At 56.5% G+C, this 27,939-nt stretch overlaps 1 protein-coding gene across 1 annotated transcript; it reads right to left on the bottom strand.

Annotated features, from left to right (window-relative positions):
- Positions 1–5,350: 5,350 nt before the first annotated feature.
- On the bottom strand, positions 5,351–26,514 carry LOC132420412 (myosin-7). Its single transcript, XM_069540448.1, has 38 exons — positions 26,306–26,514; positions 25,904–26,047; positions 25,457–25,613; positions 25,255–25,282; positions 24,521–24,629; positions 24,346–24,438; positions 24,179–24,242; positions 23,663–23,761; positions 23,329–23,432; positions 22,528–22,666; positions 22,303–22,421; positions 22,045–22,194; positions 21,596–21,766; positions 20,696–21,005; positions 20,358–20,425; positions 19,936–20,023; positions 19,185–19,302; positions 18,916–19,039; positions 18,497–18,633; positions 17,994–18,249; positions 17,123–17,365; positions 16,797–16,973; positions 15,810–15,955; positions 14,368–14,458; positions 13,275–13,664; positions 12,917–13,043; positions 12,640–12,758; positions 11,662–11,858; positions 10,935–11,118; positions 10,596–10,761; positions 10,335–10,459; positions 9,458–9,766; positions 9,014–9,217; positions 7,781–7,906; positions 7,291–7,566; positions 6,290–6,385; positions 6,034–6,168; positions 5,351–5,487 (listed from the first exon to the last, which is right to left on the bottom strand). Exons 1-38 carry the CDS (start codon positions 26,504–26,506, stop codon positions 5,470–5,472), a joined length of 5,808 nt encoding a protein of 1,935 aa, XP_069396549.1. The 5' UTR covers positions 26,507–26,514; the 3' UTR covers positions 5,351–5,469.
- Positions 26,515–27,939: the final 1,425 nt, after the last annotated feature.

Below are 27,939 nucleotides of genomic sequence, written 5' to 3'. Positions count from 1 at the left end.
CCTGTCCCTCCTCTGCGGCTGAGACAGGAGGGCCCAGGCCTCAGTGGGCAGCATTGCCCTCTGCCCCTGACTCTCTGCCCCACCCCCTCACTACCTGGGTCCTATCAGTCTCACCTCCCTACCTGGCCTGGGTCCAGCCCTCCCCAACTCGGGTTCTGCTTCCCTTGCCCTCTGACGTGAAGCTGGCGGAGAATCTGTGAGGGGTCTGCGTGGGGTGGAATTGGCTAGAGTTTGCTAAGGCGAGGTGCTGAGCTGCTCAGAGGAGAGCAGCAACCTGGCTTCCAGGAGAAAATTGGGGTGGTTCTCACCCGGCGATCTCTTCACAGAGAATCCTGGAGACTCTGGACCATGGGCGGAGCCACAGAGGTACAGCAGGCAGAGGGAAGAACGGACAAGGAGAATGAGGAACAACGGAGGCAGGCCCGTGGGGAGAAGTAAGCCGGGCAGCTAAACCGAGAGCCAGCCGAGTGGGACAGACCGACATGGGCAGTCGGGCAGATGAGAGGCAGGGAGACAGGAAAGAAAGGATGCAGAGCTAGTAACAGTGAGAGGAGTGGGATGTGGAATCCGAGTTGGAAACAGAGAGGCAAGGAGATTAGAACACGCAGCTGTGAAGGGCAGGAGGAGAGACAGACAAAGAAGTATGATAGTGACAAGTACTGACAAAGACCAAGAGGCAAAATAAAATTGGACAAAGAGAGGGAAGCCGTCCAAGGAGGGACAGACATGGAGAAAGCACACGCAGGACACAGAAAGCAGGAGAGGACAGATGCAGGGAAAGAAATGCAGATGGGAGAAGAAAAGAGGTTTCTGGTTTTCCCCTTGGAACCTCCCCTCTGTCAGTGGAAACGTCCCAGGGCTGGAGAAAGTCAGTTTTAGCAGAACCCTTGGGCCTCCGACTGACCTGCACCCCCGTTCCCCTCAAGTTGGGGGCTCTGAGGGCTAGCTACAGAGCTCCCACCCAAACCCCATCTTACCTGGCTCAGAGGAGTGTCAGTCTGTCCCCAAAGCATGATCCTTTATATCCTGCTGCACCCACCCACTGCCTAAATTTGGAGTCCTTCCCTAGGGACCCTCCCTCCCACCTCTCTCCCCTCCCGGCCCCTCCTCCCTTGATCCCTTGGCTCTGGAGGTGACAAGAGGACAAGAGGGCCTCCAGATTTGCCCATGAAAGGTCTGTCGCCCTAGCCCCTCTGGCTCCAGGGCCTTTTTTTAGTCCTTGGGCACATTCCTCCCCTCCAAAGGACTGATGGGCAGATAGTGGGAAGACAGGACTTCTCACACCCCCCCCACCCCCACCCCCACCCCGCACCCGGCACCACCAGGCCCTTACCTTGGTTATTTTTAACCTGAAGGGTGAGTTGAGCACTCTTGGTGAGGGCCACCTTCTCCTGCAGGCCAGATGCTTGTCCCCTGCCCCCAACCACGGGCTCCCCTCCCTCCTTTCCTCCCCAGCCTGTCCTCACACAGCCCAGGCTGGGAGCAACTCCCCACTCTCTCTGGACCTGGAGTCCCATGGTGCTGGGGACTGGCAGCCGGAGCCAAGATGCCCAGGGAGGGGCTCTACTTCCCAGATCCTTGACTCAGTTTCCTTTTGTCAGGAAAAGAATTGCCAGGCTGTCCTCTCTGCGCGGTCCTGGTTTCCTTCTGATCCCCAAGTCTGCAGGCAGGTGTCCTCCTGGGAACGTGAGGCTGCATTACTCGGGGGACACATCTGGAGCCCCCAGCCCCTCCCCTGCTGCTCCTGATACAGTGACCACCGTCTAACCGCTCAAACAGGGGAAGGGATTTCCCCACACCACCAAAGCAGATTCGCACCCAGACCCACAGTCCAGCACCCTCACACATGGCCTTGGCCACCATGGGTCCGTGCCCATTCTTAAACACACGTGTACAGATATTTCACACTTACACACTTAAGTCTGTAGATTTTCCTTCTTGCTTTTATGCACACTGAAACACACATTTGCACACATAAGCTTTTACCCCTCCTCTGCCACCCTCTGCTCCCGGTGAGGGGCGGGGTAGGGTGGGGAGGGGCAAGAGGCGTTAATCCCAGGGCCTGAGGCGGGAGGGGGTGGGGGCTGCTCCCTTCCGCCTCTCTGGGCTGCCAGAGGGTGCAGGTGCTGCTGAGGCTGGCTGGGGTCCTGGCCGCCCCAGGGATTTACAGGAGCTGGGCCCCAAGCTCTGCGTTCTGCAGGGCAGGGGCGGGGCTCTGCCGTCTGCTCCCCCTCCCCAGGTAGAACCCCAGCGCTCCCTCCCGACCGTCGTGGGGCTCATACTCACACATCCATCTTCATGGGTGTCCCCCAGCGCCCCAGGCCCTCAGGGCCCCCCTCCCCAGCCTCCAGTGATGCTGTCTCTCAGAGGCGGTAGGTGTCAGGTCTTCAACAGGCCATGCCTGTTATGACTAAGTGGACATTGTGTGCAGGAAACGAAGCCAGACTCCCCTGCCCTGGCTTGCCCTACACCCTCACACCCAGGAACGCTCTCCCAGCTGCCCCTCCCAAACCATCTCCTGTCACCTCTCAATATAGCTCTAGAGTGGGGAGGTGGGTAGGACGGACAGGGGTCAACTTCTCTGCTTTCCACCAAATATGTGGTCTCTCCCCCAATGCGCCAACTCCTTAGGACCCTCCACCGCCCCATTAATGGACTCAGGGATACATCTGTCTTCAGGGAACCTGTACTCCATATCCAGTGTCCTTGGGGGGACCTGAATCAACCCCACATTCCCACCTCCGGCAGGTACATATGCCAAATTGTTCCCCCAGGGGATGCAAGCTACTTGTCCCCAGCTCTAGGTCACTGGAGGACCTAGCGTGCAAGCTGGGGGTCAGCCTGTGGCCCAGTGCGCCACTGCCTGGTTCCCATTGCCACGGGGACGTGATAAGGGGCTGAGAACACCAGGTCAGGCTGGGTCAGGCCCAGATGACAAAGACTAGGCTTTGTCCTCAGGGAACCCTATGTCCTGAGCAGGCCAGACTGGGTACAGGTGGAGTGGGGGTGAGGGGTAGGCAGGCAGTTCCCACTGTCTCCTGTGGAAGGAGGAGGAGGGGAGGGGTTAAATTGGTCCCAGGGCTCTGCTTCCCATCTGGTCTGGTTTGCCCTTCTCTCCCTTTCCTAGGTCCCCTTCTCTCCCCAGCTCTCACATCCATCCCTGCTCTCCGTCCTCCCTCCACTGCCCCCTAGAGCAACCCCTCATTCTGCTAGAAGTCCTGGCCAGTGAGGGCACGGGATGGAGACTCCTGCCACAGGGAAGGGGACGCAGAGGCAGGGCTAGCCTTGGCACCGGGTTGCCCCTCTTGTGCCTGGCTCCTTGTATGTCTGCCTCCCTTTCCCTCTTCCTGGTTCCCTGTCTCAAAGTTGGGCCTGGCCTCTGATTCTCCCTCGTACCACGTTTCTGCCCATCGCGGGGTCTGACATGCCTGCATTTCCATAAGTCTCTGCCTTCTCTAAGCCCACCTCGGCTTGCTCTCTGCCTGTCTCATCTCTGCCTCCACACCCTGCTCCAGGGTCTTCATCCGCTTCTCTCTAACCTGTTCTCCACTTTCCTGATTTTGCTTGCATCTGAAGGTGACCCAGGATTCTCTCCTTTGCCCAGTACCGCCCCACCTCGCTCTCCCAGCTTCTTGATCCAAGGCTCACCCTCCCTGTCTCCTCTCCAATCCTCTCTCGGCACCCTCCTTCTGTGGCTCGGCTGCCAGCCCTGTCAACCGCCCCCCATCCCCCGGTCTGCTGCCCAGTCTCTGGCTATTCCTCAGCCTCTCTCCTCTGCTCTGGGAGCTTGGATTCTCTGGGCATCCCCTGCGTCTCCCATTTCAAGTGTGTCCCTCTCTTTCCTTCACTTATCTCCTCATTGCTCTCCAGGTCCTTCCTAGGAAGAGGAGCAGGGCTAGGCGAGGAGAGTGGAGGAGGATGTGAGGAGAGGACACAGCACTTCCTCTATCTTTTCTCTCTGTTGGTTTCCCTGGTCACCGTCCTCCAGGTTTTTGAGCCCTCTCCTTCTCTCTCCACTGCCCCACTCCTCAGGTCTTGCCTTTGGTTTTTTTGTGTTTTTTTTTGTTTGTTTTTTTGCGGTACGCAGGCCTCTCACTGCTGCGGCCTCTCCTGCCGCGGAGCACAGGCCCCGGACGCGCAGGCCCAGCGGCCACGGCTCACGGGCCCAGCTGCTCTGCGGCACGTGGGATCCTCCCGGACCGGGGCACGAACCCGTGTCCCCTGCATCGGCAGGCGGACTCTCAACCACTGCGCCACCAGGGAAGCCCAGGTCTTGCCTTTTTCCTTCCCTACTCCCCTTCTCCCCTCTCCCTCTCCTCCCATTCTCTAATACTGGCATTCCCTTCTTCCCAGCTGCTGCATTGGGAGCTCAGAGCCCAGAATGGCTGTGTGTGGTGCATGGGGGAGATTCAGGCCAAGGCCTCCCAAGCCCCTGCCCTCTGTGGCCCATAGTCCCAGGCCTTCCCTGAGCAGCCCAGGTGTGGCAGCGACTCCAGGGGAGCTAGGCTTGTTTAGGTGGAGGGGAGCCTGCTCCTTCCTCCATTTTCCAGCCCTCCGGCAACCCATTCCCTCCCCTCCCTTCCCCAGGGTCCTGCTCACACGTGACTCTCCCCAATCCCTCCTCTGCCTGCCTCCCCTCCAGATGGCCTGCTCTAAATTGGCCAAAGGACCCCCGTCTTCCAGCAAGACCAGACGAGGAGGGTCTCGGGAACGGAAGCTACCGTGGGAAGTAACGAGGGAGAAGAATGGAGTGCCTTGGACCAAGGGCCAGGCCCCGGGAGGAGGTGAGGAGGAGAGGAAGGTGGGCTAGGGTACAGTTCTCCTGGTCGTGGTGGGGAGGTGGTTGGAGACCATGGAGGCCGTGTCTGGAAGGGGGTGGGCTGTGGATGCAAGTCCTTGTGTCCCTCAGATACCTGCCGCGGACGGGGGCTGGGGGCCCACCTGCCCAAGTGGGTCATGCCTCAGGGGGCACCCTTACACACCAAACCTCCTCCCCACAGCCCAGCTTCAGTATTGTCAGAGGTGAGGGTCGTGTTGATCAGATTTGGGGTGTAGGGCCATGCAGGTGGGCTCACTTGCTCTAGGAGAGCCTTAAGGGCCTCCCTAAATCTCCTTTACCTCCCAGGGTCTCTGGGCCAGGGAGAGGGCTGGCAGGAGAGGTGTCGCCTGCTGAGGAGGAAGTGAAGGGGAGCACCTGGCAGGGCTGCACCAGGATGCTCAGAGCCTCACAGGCTCCCTAGGGAGGCCTCTTGGGTCTGGACTCCTCCTCCGGAGCACCCACCCCCACCCCGCGTCCATGTCCCTGTGTTCCTGTGGCTGGCAGACTGCGAAGAAAAGTCTAGAGGCAGGATCTCACTTCAAGGAAAATTGCTTTATTCTGCTTCCTCCAAAGGGGCTGCTCTCCAGGCTCCAGGACTGGGAGCTTCGTTGCACCCTCAGGACGGGGCAGATCAAGGAGATGTGGCACAGCTACTCCTCATTCAAGCCCTTTGGAAAGGAAACAAAGTCCCAACTAGCTCCGGAGAGGTGGGTGTTGGGCAGGGATGGGCACAGGCAACAAAGGGGAGATGGGCACCGATGGGGGCAGGACCACCGTGTGGCCTGAGGGAGGCCCCCTGGTGGTGGGAGATGGGTCCTAGGGGTCAGTGTGGAGGGCAAGTCCTGGAGGGTAGGGCTCTGGGGTCAGCTGGAGGGATGCTTCCTGGGTGAGGACAAGGGGTCCTCTGGGAGGTGCACCTTAGGTTGGAATTACAAGGTTGAAGGCCTAAACTAGGTGGAAGAGAAGTAGAAATAGCAGTTGGGGGAAATTGGGACACACTAGGTGTCTATCAGTTGGGGTCTTTGCTGACCACCCTAGGGCTGGGATTCACAAAATCATTGGTAGTCAGAATGGGAAGAAGCCTAGAAATCGTGGAGGACTGAGTTACCCCGCCTCTGGGGTCGTGGGGTTCAGCTGTGGGGGTGAATGAAGGGGAGGGATGCTGGGGCGAGGGGACCGATGTGTGTGTGGGCGCTGCCATGCGGGAAACCCACCTTGGCGCCGATGTCGCGGCTCTTGGCCCGCAGCTTGTTGACCTGGGACTCGGCGATGTCCGCCCGCTCCTCTGCCTCATCCAGCTCGTGCTGCACCTTGCGGAACTTGGACAGGTTGGTGTTGGCCTGTTCCTCCTGCGGGGGTTCGGGGGGGCGGGGGGATGAGGCGAGAGGAGCCAGGGATTATTAGACTCCCAGCCTGGGGGCCGGCTCCTTGTCCCCTCCTCCAGGCCTGGGCCCCATCGGGGTCACTCACCGCCTCCTCGGCCTGGCGCTTGTAGGCCTTGACCTTCAGCTGCAGCTTGTCCACCAGGTCCTGCAGCCGCAGCAGGTTCTTCCTGTCCTCCTCCGTCTGGGGGTCGGGCAGAAGTGAGTACGGCATGGTCATGGGAAGCACTGCAGCCCCTTCCCCACTCATCGGCTTTACCCTGAATGCAATATCCTGACCCATTTCAACTCCTGGATCCTCACCAAACACTTGAGTTCCCCTCACAATTTCTTACCCAAAAAGGTATGAATACTTTTAATGGTTTGTACCAAGAAAGAGTCTAGGGAGCGGATGGGCTCCCTGAAATTGCACACAAAACTGTGTGTGTGCACAGGCCCTGGGGGGTCCTGGGGGGTCCTGGGGGCCCATGGAGAGTAAGCCCCCTGTTTCTAGAACCCAGCGTGTGCTGGCAGGAACTCTGGGACTGCAGGCCTGACGGGGTTTCCTGGGCTGCTGGGAAATGACATTGACTTGATCTAGGTTAAGGACAAGTATGCATAGAGGGATGGCGAATCTCTGGATTGGAATGGAAAGAAAATCTGATTGACAGTCTGATTCTAGAAAACACCATAAGAGCTAAAGTCTACACTTCCCTGAGTAACTGAAAAGTTCTGAGATTCGTTTAAATGGTTTGGTGTTTTTTGGTGGTGATGACGCCAGGCTAAGGTTTGGCTACATATTTGCTTTCTGGTAATCTGTGCAGGGTGAGCTCTAGCTCGAGCTCTGGTGTCTGCAGCGGAAAGGCTGAGGGGGAATGCTGAGGTGGAACTTGAAGGCCAGGGGCTCAGAGACTGCCCTCTGAGCCAGGGGACACTCAGGGTAGAACAGGGTCAGGCAGAGGTAGAAACAGGGCAGCCAGGGGCTGTACTCTCACTCCTTGACCTGTAAGAGGCTAAGAGAGAACACTTCATCCCTCTGGGGTGGCTGTCACCCTGGTTTCATGCCATAATGCAGAGGCCCTGGCCCCAGAGCAGCTGCCACGCCCGCACCTGGTAGGTGAGCTCCTTGATGCGACGCTCACTCTTCCTCATGCCCTTGATCGACTCTGCATTGCGCTTCTGCTCGGCTTCCAGCTCATTCTCCAGCTCCCGCACCCGGGCCTCCAGCTTCTGCAGCTGCTTCTTGCCGCCCTTGAGGGCGATCTGCTCAGCCTCGTCCAGCCGGTGCTGCAGGTCCTTGATGGTCTGCTCCATGTTCTTCTTCATGCGTTCCAGGTGCGCGCTGGTGTCCTGCTCCTTCTTCAGCTCCTCCGCCATCATGGCGGCCTGTGCACGGCAGAGAGCGTAAAAGAACAGGACCCCGGGGCCTCTTCTTCCCCATTAAGGATCACCTCTTTCCCCCATCCTGCCGTTTGCTCCCTGAGGCCCTCAAACCCACAGAGTGGCAGAGTCACCGCTGTTACAGCACAGTGGCCTGGCCTGGACCCACAGGCCTGGTTCGAGTCTTTTGGGGAGGGCAAGAAGGGGAGCGGTCACTCACGTCCGTGATGGCCTTCTTGGCCTTCTCCTCGGCGTTCCTGCACTCCTGCACTGCCTCCTCCACTTCGCCCTGAAGCTGGGACAGGTCTGCCTCCATCTTCTTCTTCTGGTTGATGAGGCTGGTGTTCTAGATAAAGGCAAAGAAAACTATTGAATGTATGCTTTGCTGCCTGATTCTACACTTTTACCCAGAGAAAATTAGAACTGGTCATTTTTTAAAAACATGTCTTGTTCTTAGTATTTTCCTTGTTTTGCACCTGCTTTCTCTTTTCCTATGAAAATAGATATATTCTAGACAATATATCTAAAGGGACTCGGCTCTGAAGAAAGACTTCAAGCAGGAAAGGGTCTGTAGTTCTACTCCTGAGATCTGTAGTAACACGTCTGTGCAGGAGTATGAAAATATTCCAAGGAAAATGGGAGAAACTTGGTTAAAGGGACTGTATCCTGGAAGCGATTATAGTTATAGAAGGAGTGGGGTAAGGAAGAGAGGACCACATCCGTGGGTGATGTCATTCCCATATGTACTAGATTACAGAACAAAACTCCACAGGGCAGTGCAGTGAGATGGACGTAAAAACTCATTACCGAGTATAGCTGAAAACAGTGTGTATGGGATTGCAGAAAAATGGTGTTCTGTGGAGAATTTGGTTTGCAAGTAGATGCAGTTGTGCTTCTTTCAACTCCAAAAGTCCCATTTTATTTATTTATTTATTTATTTTCGGTACATGGGCCTCTCACTGTTGTGGCCTCTCCCGTTGCGGAGCACAGGCTCCGGACGTGCAGGCTCAGCGGCCGTGGCTCCGGGGCCCAGCCGCTCCGCGGCATGTGGGATCTTCCCGGACCGGGGCACGAACCCGTGTCCCCTGCATCGGCAGGTGGACTCTCAACCACTACGCCACCAGGGAAGCCCAAAAGTCCATTTTAATACAGCAAGCTGAGGCTGGCTGTCTTCTAGAGGTAGGATATCACATAACAGCGTGCATTCCACGACTCCCAGATTTGTGATTTTGCCAGGCACCACCAATCCACCATGACACTCTTAGCTTTTAAGTGTAGACCCCTTTCTCAAGGTTGTGGTTCTGCAGCCATGACTAACAGAGGCGAGCTGGTCCCAGAGATGAAATAATTTATGATCCATGTGCTTGGACATATGCTTTCTCAGGCCATCTGATTCAGAGCATCGCTAGGTGTCCTGGCTCTGCTGCTCGGCAGGTTTCTCCTGGCCTCTCACCTGGGAGTGCAGCAGCTGCACCCGCTCGCTGGTCTCGATCAGCTCCTGCTCGGCCAGCTTCCGGGACCGCTCCGTCTGCTCCACCACGGCCCGCAGCTCCTCCAGCTCGGCCTGCAGCAGGTTGTTGCGCCGCTCCACGATGGCGATGTTCTCCTTCAGGTCATCGTTGGCACGGACCGCGTCATCCAGCTGGATCTGGGTGTCCTGCGCATCACGAGAGTGGGCGTGAGAGAGGCAGCTGGGCTCTGGCCCATCAGAAGGCCGTCAGCTGAACTGGATGCTGCGGAGAGCCCCTGGCGGTGGCTCAGGTGGGACCTGTGGGAGGTGCCTGCGACGGCCCCGGGGCAGGAGGGATCTGGTGCTGTGATGGGATGCCACCCCCCAACTCGGCCACCGCCCCTCTCTGGGTGAGGTGACTTCCTGCTTCCAAGAGTCACCAGGTACCTTCAGCAAGCTCTGGAGGCTCTTCACTTGCTTCTGGGCCTCGGCGGCCACACGGTTGGCGTGGCTGAGCTGGATCTCCATCTCGTTGAGGTCGCCCTCCATCTTCTTCTTCACCCGCAGGGCCTCGTTGCGGCTGCGCGTCTCCGCGTCCAGGGAGGTCTGCAGGGAGTCCACCACCCGCAGGTGGTTGCGCTTCGCCTGCTCCATCTCCTCGTCCTTCTCTGCCAGCTTCCGCTCCATCTCTGCCTTGATCTGGTTGAACTCCAGCTGGGCCCGCAGGATCTTGCCCTCCTCGTGCTCCAGGGAGGCCTGGAGTGGGGTGGGGAGAGAGGGTCCGAGGAAGTCAGGGAACAGGATGGGGGCAGGGGTCTGTCCATGAATCGTGGATACAAAGTGAGTTCAAGAGTGGTGTAAGTGGTTCAGTCAAAGAAGCAGAAGGAGGAAGAAGAAAAGAGAATTTGAAAGAAAGAAAAAAAAAGGCCTAAGAGGAGGTGATTCAGGCTCTCACAGAGGAGAGCAAGCTATGAAGACAAAGAGGAAAATGAAGAGAGTGGTGTTGCTAAGGAAACCGAGGCAATCAGGCACAGAATGTAAAAACCCGAAGAGGGAGGCAGAGATGGAAGGGGGGTGGGGGAGTGAAACAGGAAATCTTGTCTAAGATGTAATAGGTAAAATGTTTGTGTGAAGGGAACTGAGTGACCGGGTTCATTCATTCATTCCACAATATTTGTTGAGTGCCTACTATGTGCCAGGCACTGTTCTAGGCTCTGAGAATTGAGCAGTGAACAAAAACAAAGGGAGATGAGAACAGGGACCACAGCCTAGAGCTCAGCTTCTTCTCCCACCCCTTGCGCACCCCCTACCCCTGTGTGCGCACCTCGGCCTCCTCCAGGGCCGCCTGCAGCTCCAGCTTCTCAGCCTCCAGCTGCTTGCGGACCTTCTCCAGCTCGTGGATGGTCTTTCCACTGGAGCCCAGCTGCTCAGTCAGGTCGGAGATCTCCTCTGTGGGAGGGGCGGGCCGCTCAGCTGGGGGCAGCCGGGCTCCAACGGGGGGCACGCCTCTAGGAGCCGCTGGGTGGCGCCACGTGCGGACCCTCCCTGCCCCGCCCCCGCCCCCGCCCCCGGCCTGGGCCCGCACCCTGCAGGTTCTTGTTCTCCCGTTTGAAGGTCTCCAGGTGCTCCAGGGACTCCTCGTAGGCGTTCTTGAGCTTGAAGAGCTCGGTGCTGAGGGAGCGCGCCTCCTTCTGCGAGGACTCCAGCTCCGACTGCGACTCCTCGTACTTCTGCTTCCACTCGGCCAGGATCTGCGGGGACGGGACGCGGCTCACCGGGCAGCCCCAGCCCCACGTCCAGGGGCGCCCAGGCCCCTCTCCTGGGCTCAGCCTCCTCCCAGCCTCTGCCTCCTGGGAGGACGTTCCTGACTCCCGCCTGCCCGCCTGCTCTGGCCCCTGGCTGCGAGTCCCCAGCCTGGGCCCACCTTGTCGAAGTTCCTCTGCTTCTTGTCCAGGGCCGCGGCGGCCGCGTTGGAGCGCTCCACGTCCACCATCAGGTCTTCGATCTCATTCTGCAGCCGGTGCTTGGTCTTCTCCAGCGAGGAGCACTTGGCGTTGACGGCCTCGACGGCCTCCTCGGCGTCCTGCAGCCTCTGGGCCAGCTTCTTCCTGCCCGTGTTGGGGGAAGGGGGTAGTGGTGGGAGAGGGTGGGGAGGATGGAGGGTGTGGATTTGGACAAGGGTACACATTGTGAGGCTTGTACAAAACAGTCTTTGAAAACTCAGAAGCATTGTTGGAGAAACCTGAGGACAGGCCCAGGGGCTGAGAACGGGGCAGGCAGAGGTTCTGGGAGGTGTGAAGACCCACAGCACCCGGAGGGCCCTTTGCGAGGCATCCCTAGGCTCTAGGCTGCAGACACGGAGGACACATGGGCTCTGAGCGCCCCCATCTCCCCTGCCATGGCACCCTGCCCCAGGTGGGAGCGCTCTGCCCTCAGACAAACCTTTTGTTCGTCTTATATTCGGATGAGAAACATAACGCGAGCAAAAAGCTTCCCTGAGAGGAGAAGGAGGTGGGGCCAGGGCAGGGTCCTCTGTGTGGTCAAAACACAGCTAAGCATCCATCCCCTGGGCCAGACCCACTGAGGAGTGGGCTGGGCTGCATCCTACCCTCACAGGGGCCTCAGCCAGAGGCAGGCCGCCCGGGACTCACTTGGCCTCCTCCAGCTCCTCGGTCCTCTGGATGGCGTCCGTCTCATACTTGGTCCTCCACTGGGCCACCTCCGAGTTGGCCTTGGACAGGACGCGCTGCAGCTCGGCCTTGGCCTCCGTCTCCTCCTCGTATTGCTCCCGCAGCAGGTCACAGTCGTGCCGGGCTGACTGCAGCGCGTGGGCCAGGGCGTTCTTCGCCTGGGAGGGGCGGCACCGGGAGGCGGGCTCAGCTTTCCCTGTGATGCAACTCCAGTTCCTGCCCGTCTCCTCACCCTAAATTTCAGCACTAACACCCTAGTGGCCTCACCTATCTCTAAATCCCTAGTGGACCTGGAACGGTTTACTAAGTACTATAAGCAAAGAAAGTCCGTACAGCACTGCGCTATTTACAAAATGCTTCCTGCCCGTCCCCCCCCGTGCTCCTCACGGCAGCAGGCGTTATCATCCTCACCCCTGTTTTACAGGGAAGGAGACGGAGGCTCACAGAGGTTTGTTGATTTCCCCAAGGTCACCAAGCTCTAAGAGGCAGGTTAGGATTTGAGACCTGGCCTTTTTTAAAAGTCATAGTCGTTTCCCTTTTTCATGAGCCCAGCAAAGTGCTAAGAATTTCAGGAACCAGTGGAGTTTCTTTCTGCAGTTTTCAGCTTGCTCTGCTAATCCCAGGACCACTTGTACAGTTTCTGCATCCCATACCTATACCCAGTGAAGGCCATCACATCTCCCTAGTTTATTTCCTCACCTCGCTTCCCCCCGACCTGGGCACCCTTACTTCATGCCCTCCAGAGACAGCAGCAGAAAGACAGAGGGCCTCCGCATGGGGAATAGATTAAGGAGGCGCGTGGTAGAGTCTGGGCTATTATCCCTTTTGGAAAATGGGAAAATACTGGGTAGATGGCAAGCCTCATTCTTAGGAAAGAAAGTGATGTGGATGCGAGGCCAGCCAGTATGCTGGACCAAGTGCCCTGAGTCCAGGCCTCACCTTAACCTCCTCCTCCAGCTGCCTCTTGAGGTCCTCCAGCTGCTGGGTATAGGTGAGCTTGCCCCGGGTCAGCTGGGAGATCAGCGCCTCCTTCTCATCCAGCTGCCGGGACAGCTCACCTGGAGAGGCACCGAGGCACGCTCAACTCTCAACGGTCAGTCAGTCCTCTCTCCCCCAACCCCTCCCCTAACCCTCAGGTCCCATTCTCTGGAGAGATATGTGTGTGCACCCAAGCCTGTGGTGGCTCAGGAAGTTGGGAGACTAGGATGGGGCTCACCATTCTCGGTCTGCAGCTTCGCCCGCTGGCTGGTGAGGTCGTTGAGAGAACGCTGGGTCTCCTCGGCCTTGCTTCGGTGCTCGTTCATCTGGTCCTCCAGGGTCCGGCACATCTTCTCCAGGTTAGCCTGAGACAGGAAGGGGAGTCATACGATCTATGTAGGGGGTGCTGAAGGGGTGTGAGTGATGCAATTAAAGGAGAAGGGAAGAGAAAGGCATGGAGGAACAAAAGGGTCCAAGAACTGGGTCGAGGAAGGGAAGCAGGAAGCTGAACCATCAAAGAAGAGAGAGGAGGCACGGACAGAAAGTGGAGGCAGGTGGAGGGAATGGGAGGAGGGGAGAGGAGAGCAGAGGCCCACCTTTGCCTTGATGACCTGCTCCATGTTGGAGGTGACGTCGTCCAGCTCCAGCTTGAACTCGCTCTTCTCCTTCTCCAGCTTCTGCTTCACGCGCTGCAGGTTGTCGATCTGCTCGCCCAGCTCGGCCACGCTGTCGGCGTGTTTCTTGCGCAGGGCGGCCGCCGTGGCCTCGTGCTGCAGCGTGGCCTCCTCCAGGTCCCGCCTCATCTTCTGAAACTCAGCCTCGCGCTTCTTGTTCATCTCGATCTGCACGGACGTGGCCCCGCCGGCCTCCTCCAGCCGCTCACTGATCTCCTCCAGCTCCCGGGACAGGTCTGAGCGCAGCTTCTCCACCTTGGCCCGGGCAGCGCGCTCGGCCTCCAGCTCTTCCTCCAGCTCCTCGATGCGCGCCTGGGCAGGGTACAGGGGGCTCAGACCCACCGCCTGAACCCTCTATCACAGCCCCCTCCCCAGGGCTCTAGAAGGCTCCTGGCCTGTCTGGAACAGCAGGCAGCTTAGTTCCACCAGTGGACAGGTAGAAATAACAGGATTTTGGTGAGATGGTTTGGACAGCTGAGTTTGGGCCGGAACATTGTACATTGTCTTTATTGGAAGGAAAGCGGTTGAAGCTTGCTCTTGAAGAAGGACAAAGAGACCTGTGTTCCAGGGATAGTTTAAGCAGTTTTGTGGCAAAAATAATAGAAGTTGGAATGAGAGAGCCACGTTCGTCTGACCAGACAACTAAAGACCCAACACAGCGTTCACTCTAGAGGTAAGAACTGAAGTCACAGACCATCAGGGCTGAAGGGACCTTAAAAGCCACAGGGAACAAGGGAGGACATATAGACCCAGAGATTGGCAGTGGACTACCCACAGTCACCAGCTGAACCACAGCTGATATAGGAAGCTGGGATTTCTGTCCCCAGACCCGTGAGTGTTTCAAGATCTCTTCCTATGTCATCCTTGGATCAGCCAGCCCTCCTCGAGGTGCTCCACAGGGGAACTGTGATGGCCCAGCACCTCCCTTCACAGACACAGAGCCAGTGCCTGTGACGCTGGGAGAGAACGGCCTGGAGGAGGGTTGGGGGGCTGAGCATCAGCCCAGGGACCTTACCTGAAGCTCTTTGAGCTTCTTCTGCAGCTGGCTGCCCAGGGCCTGCTCATCCTCAATCCTTGCATTGAGGGCGTTCAGCTCAAAGTCCTTCCTGCGGGGAAGGAGGGAGGGTGAGGCAAGGGAGGCTGGTTGGGCTCCAGGAGGGCCTGCCCGTGGTTGGAGATGGTAATGAAACAAACGAGGAGCAAAATTTCATCAAAAAAACCCCAGCTTCCAGGGCTGTTGTAAGGTCCCTGAAAGTGTAACACCTGCTGAAGGATTGAAGTTCAATAGGAAATATAACAGGAAGAGCACTGTAGGTGGAGTGACAGGACCTGGGCTCCGAGATGCTCCCTTCTTTGGTCTATAAAATGAAGGCGTTGGACTAGGTCGACTCAAAGGCCCCTTTTAGCTCTGATGGTCTCTAATTCTGTCACTGTTACTTTGGGCAACTTGGTAACCTTTCTGAGCCTTCCTTTCCTCTTTGGTAAGTGGGGTTCAAGTACCATTCTTTTTTTTTTTTTTTTTTTTTTTTTTTGCAGTACGCGGGCCTCTCACTGCTGTGGCCTCTCCCGTTGCGAAGCACAGGCTCCGGACGCGCAGGCTCAGCGGCCATGGCTCACGGGCCCAGCCGCTCCGCGGCATGTGGGATCTTCCCGGACCGGGGCACGAACCCTTGTCCCCTGCATCGGCAGGCGGACTCTCAACCACTGCGCCACCAGGGAAGCCCCAAGTACCATTCTTAAAAGGTGGTTTGAGGATCACTGGGATCATATATTTATTCATTCATTCAGCAAGTACTGTGCCTGGGGAAGTGTGAAGATTTCCTGGTGAGACTGTAGACCAGGATGAGTTTCACAGCCTTTCATAGTCCTGACCCTAAAGCACCGTAAGATCTTTGATCATCCAGAAATGCCCCACAGACTCACTGTTCGCCAGGTGTGAAAAGTGGACCTACACATTTTTGAAGATCTTGCAATAAGAATTGGAACCACAAGATCACTGAACAAAGAAGTAGCCAGACCGTGCCCTGCTCACACGTGGTGGCTGAGCCGTTTCTCTGCGGTCCTCTGGGCTCTCCGTGAAGGACCTGAAAGGATTTACCTGAGAGGCTTTTGTGTGGAGCTTTCCTCCGTGTTAAGCAACTGGTCTCCAAAGAGACTTGTGTATAAAGGGGGTGAGCTGTTATTTTCCATCCCTTTTGAGTGCCCAGCAGGAAGAGAGGGCTTGAGGGATCCGGGTTAGACTTTTGCCAGGGAGGCCTGCCGGGCCCTGATGTGCGTGTCTGGGGGAGGAAAGCCCTCTTCCTGGAGGCTTTGCCCACAGTTTTGCACCTACTTATGGAGGCTGCATGAGGCTGTTGCCTCTGAGGTTGGATGTCTTGGCTCAGCTAATATTGCCATGGGCGGAACAGTCTGCTGGGCGGGGGAGGAGGAAGGGCGATGGGGCGGGGAACACGCTACTTTTTTAGCCGCTCATCCAGCTGCTGCTTGTCGTTCTCCAGATCCATGATGCTCTCCTGGGTCAGCTTCAGGTCTCCCTCAAGCTTCCGCTTGGCTCGTTCCAGGTCCATACGCACCTTCTTCTCCTGCTCCAGGGATCCCTCCAGCTGACGGAGAAAAGGACCAATGTGCCCCGTTAGGCCAAGCATCCTTATTTGGTGATTTGGGAGCTAAGTCCCTCTGTGGTTGAGGAATCCTGAGAGGTGTCAAGACTTGGGAAAGCTTCCCCAGAATGGGCCGGTTGTTGCCAGGGGACTGTGAGAGCACCTAGCATGGAGGGATGCTCAGTAACTATTTGATAAATGATTGAATGAATGACTGTGGGATGAAATCCCAAAGCTATGTTCATTCATTCTGCATCCTATAAGCACCTACTGGATACCAGGCCCCCTATTAGGCACTATAGACACAAAATTGAATAAATCCAAGTTCCCACCTAAAGGCAGCTTCCAGTCTATGGCTGGGACGAATACTTCAGTAATGATAACACAGAGTGATAAAGAGTGATTCAGTAGAGATATGCTCAAAGGACTACGTGTGAGAACAATGATCACTAAGGATCAGATCCTGGCTAAAATATTAGAAGTCCAAAGATCATCCTTGAGGAGCTTCACAAAATTCCCAAGAAAATGTTTCATGTTCTTACAAGTTAACCCTCTAAATCCCGTGGTTGAAGGGAGAGACATCTAGGCTTGAACATCAAGTGAAATAAGGAAGCCCATCTCTACTGTGGATCACATCAGCAAGATAAGATATATAAATCAGAATTGATCACCCCTCCCCTTTTCTATTCCCCAGCTCCCTTCTAGAAAGGTGTCAGGAGAGGGAGCACTGTCCAGCCCCACCCCCCCAAACACACACACACACACACACACACACACACACACACACGCACACACAAGCACAGATGGACATGGTATATCTAGGCCCTTGTGACAATCTACTTACATCGTCCACATGCTGTTCCAGCTTGACCTTGGCCTTGGTCAGGGTGTTGACCTTGTCCTCCTCAGCCTGAAGGTCATCCAGGGCCTGTTGGTGGGCCTCTTGCAGAGCTTTCTTCTCCTTGGTCAGCTTGGCAATGATCTCGTCCAGCCCAGCCATCTCCTCTGTCAGGTTCTTCACCTGTTGACCAAGAACCCCATCCCCTTTAGGGTCAAAGGTCACCAACCTGGAGACATCTGTGGAGACCTCCAATGCCAAGGACCTGGGCCACACTCAGGTCTGGGAATCCTGAGGAGACTTGGGCTGGAGCCAGAGGGAGCTGCCCTCACCTTGTTCTCTGTGGCGTGCTTCTCCTTCTCCACCTTGGCCAGCGTCAGCTCCAGGTCATCAATGTCCCTCTTGAGCTCAGAGCACTCGTCTTCCAGCTTGCGCTTCTTGGCCGTGAGCTCGGCGTTCATCTCCTCCTCGTCCTCCAGCCTCTCGGTCATCTCCTTCACCTTGGCCTCCAGCTGGATCTTGTTCTTGATCAGCTGGTCGCAGCGCTCTTCCGCATCAGCCAGGTTGTCTTGTTCCTGAGCGCAAGGTACAGAGGGGAGGCTGTTTGGTGGATGGGGTCCTCGTCCTGGCAAGTGCATGGAGGGACAGGCTCCACCCTCACTATAGGAGGGGAGCTCTAGGATCTCCCCAGCTGAGAAGAACCTCAGAAGGATGGGGAGAGGAAGAGTTTTAGGGCAATGTGATGGGAGCACTGGGGGATGAGAGCCGAGAGGAAGGGAACCAGAAGTCTCTTTATCTGGCCCTCTTCCTCTGGTTCTTCCATCAACGGGAGGGAACTGTGTTTGTTGATGCCAGCACTTTACATATTTACAACCTAGTGAGATGGGTGGCTTTATTTCCCATCTAGAGATGAGGACATTGAGACTCAAAGATAATGCATGGTTTGCCCAAGGTTGAAAAATTATTAAGCTGTGGATCCAGGTTGAACCCTGGTGGAAAGCCCATGTTTTTAAGTTAGTTCTTTCTCCCTTTCCCTTTCTTTCCCTCAAGAGACCTCTTTGGAGGTCTTGGGAAGTATTGATTCCAGAATCCTCTGCCTATGAGGGCACAAGATGGTGAGCCCCTGGGAGGGGAAGTGCAGGGTGTGTGGGGGATGTGGGCAGGTGTAGGGCAGAAGAGCCAGCAGAGGCCCGGGAGCCTCACCGTCTGCACTTGGAGCTGCAGGTCGTTCTTCTCCTGCAGCAGGGACACCATCTTCTCCTCCAGCTCCTTGCGTCGAGCCTCCGACTTCTCCAGAGCCTCTTTGAGGCGCCCAAACTCCTCCTTCATGAGGGCTATTTCCTTCTCTGTCTCTGCGCTCTTCAGCAGCGGTTTGATCTTGAAGTAGAGCTTCATCCAGGGCCAGTTCTTGACCCCCATGAAGGCCCGAATGTTCCACTGGATTACCAGCAGGGAGTCTCTGCAGGGGCACAGCAAGAAGGTTGGTGAGAGAGCTTCCTCCCTCCTCCCCGTCCTGAGGCCTTGGCTCCTGGGTCATGGCCCTGTCCTCCATCCATCCCACACTCCGACAGCAAGGCCCACCCTGTGTCTGTATGTGTGTCGTGCCCCCTTTGTCATTTGAAGACCTGGTGTGCTCTTTCTCCTTATACTGCCCTGAACCAACCTGGGCCTTAGAGACCTGAGAACCTCCTTTTGAGATCTCTCACCTGCGTTCCAACAGCTTCTTGAACTCCATTCTGGAGAGCACACCCCGGGACTGAGCCTGGATGCGGGTGATGATGCGGCTCAGCCTCTCGTCCCGCATCTCCTCCAGCAGCCCCAGCAGCCCCGCCTTGAAGAACACCTGTGGAGAAGGTGTGTGTGGACATGACTAGGACAGGCAGGATGGAAAAGAGGGGGTGCTTATCTTAGAGAGGCTAACAATGCAGGAAAGAACTGGAGGAAGGAGGTCAATGGCAGCTGGAGCTGGCATGGGGGAGCAGTGCTGTCTGGTCCATGGGGAGGGCTAGCACGTGGTTCAGTAATGTTCCTGAGATGGTTGGTAAAAGGAAAGGAGCCATGAGGTGAGGAGTCAAAGGACAAGACAGGTCTTCCTGTAATCAGTTTGTTTCTTCCCTTTCCTCACCTTGGTGTGGCCGAACTTGTACTGGTTGTGGTCAATGTCCAGGGAGCCCAGCAGCTTCTCTGACCCTTTCCTGCTGTCAATGAACTGGCCCTCGGGGATGGCTGCCGGGTTCAGGATGCGGTACCTGGGAGGGAGGTGCCCGTAGTTACCCACGTTCTGCACTGATCTGCTCTGCCCAGAGAATCTGAGGCCACCTGAAGACTCCCCTCCCACCTGAGGCTGCCTATGCTCCCCCTGTTCCCTGAGCCCTGGGGGGCCCTGGTACCCACCTCTGCCGGAAGTCCCCGTAGAGGATGCGGTTGGGGAAGCCCTTCCTGCAGATGCGGATGCCCTCCAGCACGCCATTGCAGCGCAGCTGGTGCATGACCAGGGGGTTGTCCATCACCCCTGTGGCAGGAGGGGAAGAGAGAGGAGTGTGTTGAGAGAGCACGGGACTAACAGCCAAGGGTTCTGGGTTCTGATCCTGGCTCTGCCACGTACTGGCCTATAACCTTAGCAAGTCAGTATTTTTTCCTAGCCGTGTTTTGAGAATAACCGAAAGGCTTTCACGGTCCTTATTTTAGATGGTTTATGCCTATTATCATAGGTGATAGCCAGGGCAAATATAGCCCATTTTTTAGAGAATAAAATAAGCCCGGACAGGTTAAGGGACTTGACCGAGGTCACTGAACTGATCAGAAGAGAGCCAGGCCTTGAACCTAGGCACCTGAACTCCTCCATCTCCTTATGATTCATTCAGAAAGGGATAAACAATCCTTACACGTGTCACCAGCGGTTGTAAGGCACTAGTGAGGTAATGTCCATCAGAGTGCCTTGCACATTACTCTGAGCTACACATTCCAAATGTAAGGCAGCACTGTGGCCGAGTTGGGAGGTAGTGTGTGAGACTCCATGGGCAGTGGGAGGAGAAGAGTGGGATTTGGAAAACTCCATGGTGGGAGCTCAGGAGGTGACCTAGAAGGCCCTGACCCCGGGGCAACGCGTCTCAACCTTGGGCTGGGCCCGACTTCTTGGGCTTACCTGGAGACTTTGTCTCATTGGGGATGATGCACCGCACGAAGTGGGGGTGTGTGGAGCGCAAGTTGGCCATCAGCTTGTTCAGATTCTCCTGTGGCCCAAAACCCAAGAGGGAAAAGTAAAGAAAGGGAAAGAAAGAGAAGTGAGCGGAGAGGAAGGAAGGGAAAGAGAGACAGAGAGAACTCGAGGAACTAGAGGATAAAGGAGGGCTAGGGGAGGCGTGGAGAGGGAGAGGATGGGAGGCAGGAGCGACAGTGAAGTGAGGTGAGATGAGAAAGGAGTGGGAGACGAGGCCAGCAGATGAAGGGGAGAGAAGACAGGGTGGACAGGATCAGGAAGGGCCTGAAGAGACTGAGGGGCAGGAGCTGGGGATGAACCAGGCAGGGGGCAAGCGGGACTGGGGTGGCGCTGGGCCACATGCTCACCCTGTGCAGAGCTGACACGGTCTGAAAAGATGAGCCTTTCTTGGCCTTGCCTTTGCCCTTTTCGATAGCTGTGGGAAGGAGAGTCGAGAAAATGGGACGAGTGTGCACGTGGGGAGTCTGGACAGGGGGTGAGGAATCACAACCTCTCTTCACATTTAGCCTGCAGGCCAGGGTCTTCATTGTGGGTGCCTCAGCTTCTCCACCCAATTCTATCTCACTGAACCTGTAAAGCTTGGGGCCCAGCCTAACATGGAAGTGGTGGGGTGTAGCACATGACCTGCCTCAGAACCACGGCAGAAGTCCTTCTCCCAGTCCCCTGGGTCCCAGTCTCCACTCACGTGTGTCAAACCCAGCATAGTTGGCAAACAGGGTGCTGAGCAACTTGAGCGAGGACTTCTTGTACAACTCCACCACCGTCTCGTTGAGGGGGTCTTTGTTTTTCTGTAGCCAGCCTATGATGTTGTAGTCCACCGTGCCGGCATAGTGGATCAGGGAGAAGTGGGCTTCCGGCTTCCCCTTGATGTTGCGTGGCTTCTGGAAGTTGCTGGACTTGCCCAGGTGGTTGTCAAACAGCTTAGCCTTGAAGGTCATGTCAGTGGCCTTGGGGAACATGCACTCCTCCTCCAGGATGGACATGATGCCCATGGGCTGAGGGTGGAGGGGAGAGCATCACTGAGCCTGCTTTAAGCAGATGGAGATGGACCCTGCTCTAGGGTCAGTATTTGCAAATGGAGATGCTCCTTTGGGTATTAGGTATCAGTGTCAGCTCTGAGTACAGTTATCTATTGACTGACACCTGTTCAAGCCTTCCCAAGGTGGGACTTTGTTTGATTTCGGAGGGACCTTTGTGAAAGTCTGGGAATGTGGATGCTACAGGTGCTTTACACACCATTCCATCGCCCAGATCCCTGAGATGATGGGGTTGAAAATAGGTGTTCTCTTATGCGCCCCTGTGCCACCCTCAAACTTCCTGCTCCTTGATGGGTAAACCAGGGCCGCAAGCACACTGGTATGGGAGGCCATCCTTGAGGTGCCCGTCCTCCGTGTGTCCACTCTCAAGCCTCTGAAAACTCAGCTCTCCCAGGCACCACCCTCTCCTGCAAGGTTCTGGGAACTAGGGCTCGGGCTTCTTCTGCTGTCTGGATCTCCCAGAAGGGAGAGGGGTCTGCCACTTTTCTGGGCCGTTCATGCATGTGGGGTGTGAGTGGAGAGTTCAGGCGGAGGGGCCGAAGCGGCACCTTCTCGATGAGGTCGATGCAGGCCTGCAGGTCCATGCCGAAGTCGATGAACTCCCACTCGATACCCTCCTTCTTGTATTCCTCCTGCTCCAGCACGAACATGTGGTGGTTGAAGAACTGCTGCAGCTTCTCGTTGGTGAAGTTGATGCAGAGCTGCTCAAAGCTGTTGAACTACAGAGCGGGGGGTGGGGGAGGGGAGCGGGTCAGGCGGGCAGCTGTCCGTGGCCCATGCGGTGCGCCCAGGGCCGCGTCCAGCCCGGCAAGGGGTGCAGCTGGCCCCTCCCGTTCCCTGTCAGGGCGGGGAGGGAGGGCGCCCTGAAGACACATGACCGTCTCCACCAGAGCACACCGCCGTCCCCGCGCCTGGCCTGCAGCCGGCTCAGCCAGCGGTGGCTGCCTGTGCGAACCAGTGAGTTACTGTTCTCCCAGCCCCGGGGCTCCCCACTCACGTCGAAGATCTCGAAGCCGGCAATGTCCAGGACGCCTATGAAGTACTGGCGCGGCTGCTTGGTCTCCAGGGTGGCGTTGATCCGCGTCACCATCCAGTTGAACATCTTCTCGTACACGGCCTTGGCCAGCGCCCCCCTGGCGTACACCACCTGGAAGGTGGAGGAGAGGCCCCGATGAGAGAGTGGTAGGAAAGAGTGAGTTGCAAAGCTCCCACTGCACCATGCTAACCCCCCATTTAACTTCGGAAGGTGACCCACCTGCTGGACATTCTGCCCCTTGGTGACGTACTCGTTGCCCACCTTCACCCGAGGGTGGCACAGCCCCTTGAGCAGGTCAGCTGAGTTCAGCCCCATGAGGTAGGCGGACTTGTCGGCCTCTGGAAGGAAAGGGCAGGTAGCAAAGCTGGTAAAGGATGCGATGACTCCTCTGCAGAGGTAGGCTTCAGGGGCTCCACAGCTGCTCCCCGCATCCCTGACTCCCACCTTCGGTGCCATCTGGCTCAGCCTGCTCCTCTCGCTGCTTGAGTTTGAACTTCATGTTTCCAAAGTGCATGATAGCTCCCGTCAGCTTGTACATGGAGTTCTTCTCCTCTGATGTGAAGCCCAGCACATCAAAGGCACTCTGTAGGCAGGCCCGTATTGGTGGAAGCCAGAAATGGAAGTATGGCAGGTAAGTGAGACCCCTCTTGAACTGGAGAGAGATCTTGTCTCCCGAATCCCTGTGAGCTCTGAGACTCCCGTCCCCAGTGGGGAACTCCAAAACTGAGACGGGAGGTACAAGAGCTGGGTGGGGTGTGGACTGCCTCAGCCCCAGCGTCAGTGGTCAGGCTGTGCGCTGGAGGTGCTGAGGGTTGCCCACTCATGTTTCCTACTGTTACCCCTCTTCTAGGCCCTCCCCTTGCTTCCCCGCCTGGACCTTTCATATGTGTCTATACCCGTTCTTTACCTGACAGCCTGCCCCAGGCCCACGGCATCTGCGTGACCACCACTACCCCGTTTCCCTTGGTAATGCCTTGCTTTTTTGCTTGTCTGCTTCTCTGTCCCATGGCTTTCAACCCTCTCTGCTTTGATTGAAAACACCAAGTACTGGCCTGCCCTGTCTTAACCACACCTGTACCCCAGCACATCCTGGTCATAGGGCACATTCTGGTCCTCAGGGAGGGCCGTACCACGTTGAACAACAGCCAGCCAGTGTCTTAGCTCTATTCGTGGGCCAGTGAACTGGCCCCATTTACCCCTGACTGCCAATCCCCTCGCCTCTCAGCTGGGTCCTCACGCACTTACATCAGTGGCCATAAGCTCCTCTGCATCATCAATTGAGTCCACAGTAGTCTCTCCTTGGGAGATAAATGAGTAGTCATAGGGGTTGTTGGTGATCAGCAGCATGTCTGGCGGGGGAGAAAGACGTGGTTAGAATGTGAGTGCAAACCCCTGGCCCTCCCTGGGGCTATCTGCCACATGACAGAAAAGCACATGAACAGGGCTTAACAGGGTCCTACATCCCACAGAACTGAATCCAGCAGTGCCATAAACCCAGGGCCTGTCAACAAGCAGCCACAAGCCGAGGTGACCAGGTTGCCATGGAGATAGTTGGTCTCGGTTGGTAGCTGTGACTCACCCAGCAGCTCAGGCTTTTTGTTAGACAGGATTTGGTAGAAAATGTGATAATCTCTCTCTGCTTTCAGCTGGAAAATAACTCTGGACTTTTCCAGAAGGTCTGTGAATAGTAGGGGAGAAGAAAGAGAGGAAGAAAAGGTTGGGATTTAAGTATAAGGAAATAGAGAAAAAGGAATGATAAATGTAGTGAGAAAAGGACAGAGGGAGAGGGAGACAAGAGAGGGAGAGAGACGCATACACAGACACACAGAGATGGAGATGGAGTCCCAGAAGGAGAGAAATGATCTCCAAGAAAAGTCCCAGAGAAAGACACACAGATGTGCAGAGACAGTGATGGAGAAAGACCAGAGGAAGTCTCAGAAGGAGACGAATATATAGACCTAGAGACACAGAGGTGGAGAGAGGGAGAGAGCCTGAGGGGCAGGGCCCTAGAGAAAGACAAAGAGGGAGGTTGAAACGGAGATGGTTAGAATGAGGATGAGCTCAGGCTGAGCCCTAGCAGATCCCTGGCACTCACAGGTCTCTATGTCTGCAGACGCCAACTTTCCGGTGGCCCCAAAATGGATTCGAATGAATTTCCCCTGGAGAGGTGGAGAAGAGTGGTGATGAGTTGAGGGAAGGCTCATACTTGACACCATCCCTTGACCAGCCCAAATCCCAAGTCCAAAGTCAGGGACCACTCACAAAGCGGGAGGAGTTGTCATTCCTGACGGTCTTGGCGTTGCCAAAGGCCTCCAGGGCGGGGTTGGCCTGGATGATCTGGTCCTCCAGGGTGCCCTGCAGAGGTCAAGAAGGGTGGCGGGTGAGAGGCCTCCTCCTCCCTTTTGCAGTGCAGGCCCCTGGAGGACAGTAGGCCTACCTTGCCTGAGGCCTGCTCCTTCTTGCTGCGATCGCCAATAGCGGCAATGACAGCAAAGTACTGGATGACCCTCTTGGTGTTGACCGTCTTCCCTGCCCCGGATTCTCCACTGTTGGGACAGTTGGGCTTATTAGGCAGTGAACAAACATTGTTTGAGACCAACAAGCCTAAAGTCAGGAGAGATTGCCTAGTTTTACTTGGCAGGGGGAGCCCTGAAGCAGGAAGCCACCAGGTAATATGCATCTCAAACACACAGCTGTACTCTGACGTACATATGGTCAAGGGTAGCAACCAGGAAGGATGCTGAAAGAAGGTGTGGATTTGGGCAGGTGGAACCTGGTCTTAACTGGGCAAGGTCAATCAGAGGAGATGGGCCTGGGCTGTTTTGGAAAAGAATGGGTGGGGCTGGAAGAATGGGGAAGGTTTGCGAAGGGAACGATGAAAGAAAATGAAGAGGTGAAGAAGATGTGGTGTTACTGGGATTATGGATAAAGGAGTGATGAGCTGGAGGGGCGTGAGTGAAGGAGATGGGAGAGGAAAAAATAAGAGAGGGATGGGAAGCAGAAAGGAAGGGGGAGAGCAAGGAGAGGTCAGGGTGAAGGCCAGAGAAGAAATCAGAGCTGGCATGAAGGTGGAGGGAAAGAGAACTGTGGGTCTATGCACAGGGGCTGTGGTCCTCATAGGGGCTGGGCTCAGGGAGATTCTGGAAGGGAACGGGTAGGAGCCACACTCACGTGATCAGGATGGACTGGTTTTCTCTGTCTGGTGGGGGGAAAATGGGGAGGAAAAGTCAGGAGCCACATAAGATGCTCCATCTGGCTTCCCCCACCCCCCAACCCGCCCCAGCTCCCTGCCTCTCTTCGGCAACTCCCAGCGGCCTGAACCCCTCCAGAGGAGGAAGGGCCCTCTGGAAACCCTTTGCTTGGGGCCTGTCACCTGTCAGCATGTACTGGTAGGCGTTGTCAGAGATGGAGAAGATATGGGGCGGCGCCTCGCTCCTCTTCTTGCCCCGGTAGGCAGCCACCACCTCGGCGTTGTACACCGGCAGCCACTTGTAGGGGTTGATGGTGACGCAGAAGAGGCCCGAGTAGGTCTAGGGGAGGAAAACGAGGAGTGAGTTGCCAGTGATGAAGGGGGAGGGTTGGCGGTTTTCGGAGTTACAGAAAGGTCTTAGGAGAGGAAGAGAAAGGAAAACATATGAACGCGCTCAATCTGAGCAATCCCAGCCCTCAGGGTATTAGAACTGCACCAAGGATGCAAGGATTGGGACAGAGTGCAATACTGCCTGGGCACAAAAGACAGAAACTCTCGGGACTCCAGGAGGTGGAATTACGTGGAGCAGGAAGCCACTAGATTCAGAGGGATGTCCCGGGGTGCACTCACGTAGATCATCCAGGCTGAGTAGCGTTCCTTGAGGTTGTAGAGCACCGCGGGCTCGTGCAGGAAGGTCAGCATGGCCATGTCCTCGATCTTGTCGAACTTGGGTGGGTTCTGCTGCAACACCTGGTCCTCCTTCACGGTCACCGTCTGCAACAGCCCATGTGCAGGCCCTGCTGTCAGCCCCCTCAGCAGGGATAGGATTTGGGCAAGTTACAGGACGATGATGCTCATGAGATAAGGACCCAGGGTCCCAGAGAAGAAAGACCGGATGCTGGGGACGAGAAGGGCTATTTGGAGGGAGTAGGTCCCTACCCAGAGGAAGGGCAATCCTGGTGGCACCCCTCTCTGGCCACCCAGGTGTGGGGGGCATCTATGGTGGCCTCTCACACCGGCCCTGCCACCTACCTTGCCACGCTCTGTCTCGGCGGTGACTTTGCCACCCTCTCGAGACGAAATCTTGGCCTTGACGAACTCCTCTACGTCATCAGGCACGAAGACATCCTTCTTGAGGTCGAAAGGCCTGGTCTGGTCTTCCAGCCGCTCCTTCTCCGACTTGCGCAGGTAGGGGGCGGCCTCCCCAAACGCAGCCATCTCTGCATCCCCCATGGCTGGGCCTGCAGCGGGAGGGAAAAGGAGCTGACTGCCCTCCCCCCCACTCCCCTCTCGGGGCTCTCCCCTTCAGCAGGAGCCCCGAAGCCTAGCACTGTGCTCAGGGCTCAGGAGGGGTCACCGAGAGTCCCTCGTTCCTTGAGCTCATCCTCTAGCCTGAGAACTCCCTAGCAAACCTGTCGGGGCAGAGCGGGGAGGCTAACGTCTGTCCTGGCTGGGGGTCTCCTAGAGGAGCGAGGAGTGTCCCCGGCTTCTGCGAGCAGGAAGCTAACTATACCCACCGTACCTGTCTCTGAGCCTCATCCCTCCCTGGCTCCCTCACTAGTCACAGGTAAGAACTCCTGGCCACCAAGCCATGCTCCCAAGGCAAGGCAGAAACTAAAGTTGTGTGTCTTCCCAGATCCCCCACACCCCATCTTCAGCTCTCCTTACCTTGGCTTCTCGGATGTGCCTTCGAGAGGAAAGGGGGTCAAGCTGGCTGGGGCCTGGAGAGAAGGAAGGCTGGCTGGTGAGGACTACTTCCCTGCCTCGCCCTGGCCCCGCCCTTCATCTTCCCTCCGTCTCAGGCATGAACGTGGGTGGGCAGTGGTGGTGGCTTCTCTGGTCCTGTCCTCTCTCTTGCTTTCCCCGCCCAGGTTCCTGATGTCAACTCAATGAGCCCCTCACTCCTCACTCCTGGCAGATGACCCCACCCTTGCCTACCCCCATCTAGTGAAGCTTGCCTTTTTGAGCCACCTGATGTACAACCAGTGGTCACATTTTGGGGCTTTACAGCCTACAGAGCACCTTTATGCACGTGCTCCTACTCAGTCCTCACCCCATTCTACAGAGGAGGAAATCTAGGTTAACCCGCTTGCTTGTCCAAGAACACGTAACAATAAGTGGTGGAGCCAGGACTTGAACCCCAGTCTCAGGACTCCAAAGCCAGTTCTCATCCTTCCTGTCCCCGTTTTATCGTCAGTTGTGGTGAACACTGTCAGAGAGGAGCCGCTGTGGGTCTCTTCTCGTAGACAGACCCATGGTACAGCCGAACGCTCTCCACAACAGACGTGCACATTCAGTATGTATACAGCACAAGTACAGTGTCAAGGGTACGAAGACAGGAATAGCCACACCACGTGCCTGTGCCTGGGGACAACTTCTGCAGGGGGCACACACACGGCAGTGGGCTCGACTCCTAGTTGTGCACACGAGCCCCTCCACGTGCATGGACGTGGGTAGCTACACATCGCAAGCCTAGCATTTACGCGCACACTTCCTAAACAATCGTCCTCCGCCATCCTCTTGCCCCTCCCCACAGATGGACCTACCTGTCCTCGGGCCTGATCATAAACATGTCTCCCAGCTGATATTTTTGTGTCTTAGGCAGTGAGGTACATAGCCTCCCTCACCATGCACTCAGACACCACACACGCGCGCGCGCACACACA

This window comes from Delphinus delphis, chromosome 2 (genome assembly GCF_949987515.2).
Source record: "Delphinus delphis chromosome 2, mDelDel1.2, whole genome shotgun sequence".
In the NCBI taxonomy this organism is placed as follows: Eukaryota; Metazoa; Chordata; class Mammalia; order Artiodactyla; family Delphinidae; genus Delphinus; species Delphinus delphis.
This window is presented reverse-complemented; position numbering and strand designations above follow the sequence as displayed.

Excerpts from the sequence above, each read along its gene's own strand:
- LOC132420412 (XM_069540448.1), bottom strand. The coding sequence starts at position 26,506 with ATGGGGGATGCAGAGATGGCTGCGTTTGGGGAGGCCGCCCCCTACCTG. Across the intron at positions 22,422-22,527 it reads TGAGCCAGATGGCACCGAAG|AGGCCGACAAGTCCGCCTAC; the intron begins GTGGGAGTCAGG and ends CTTTCCTTCCAG. Across the intron at positions 18,250-18,496 it reads AAGAAGCTGTTGGAACGCAG|AGACTCCCTGCTGGTAATCC; the intron begins GTGAGAGATCTC and ends GTGCCCCTGCAG.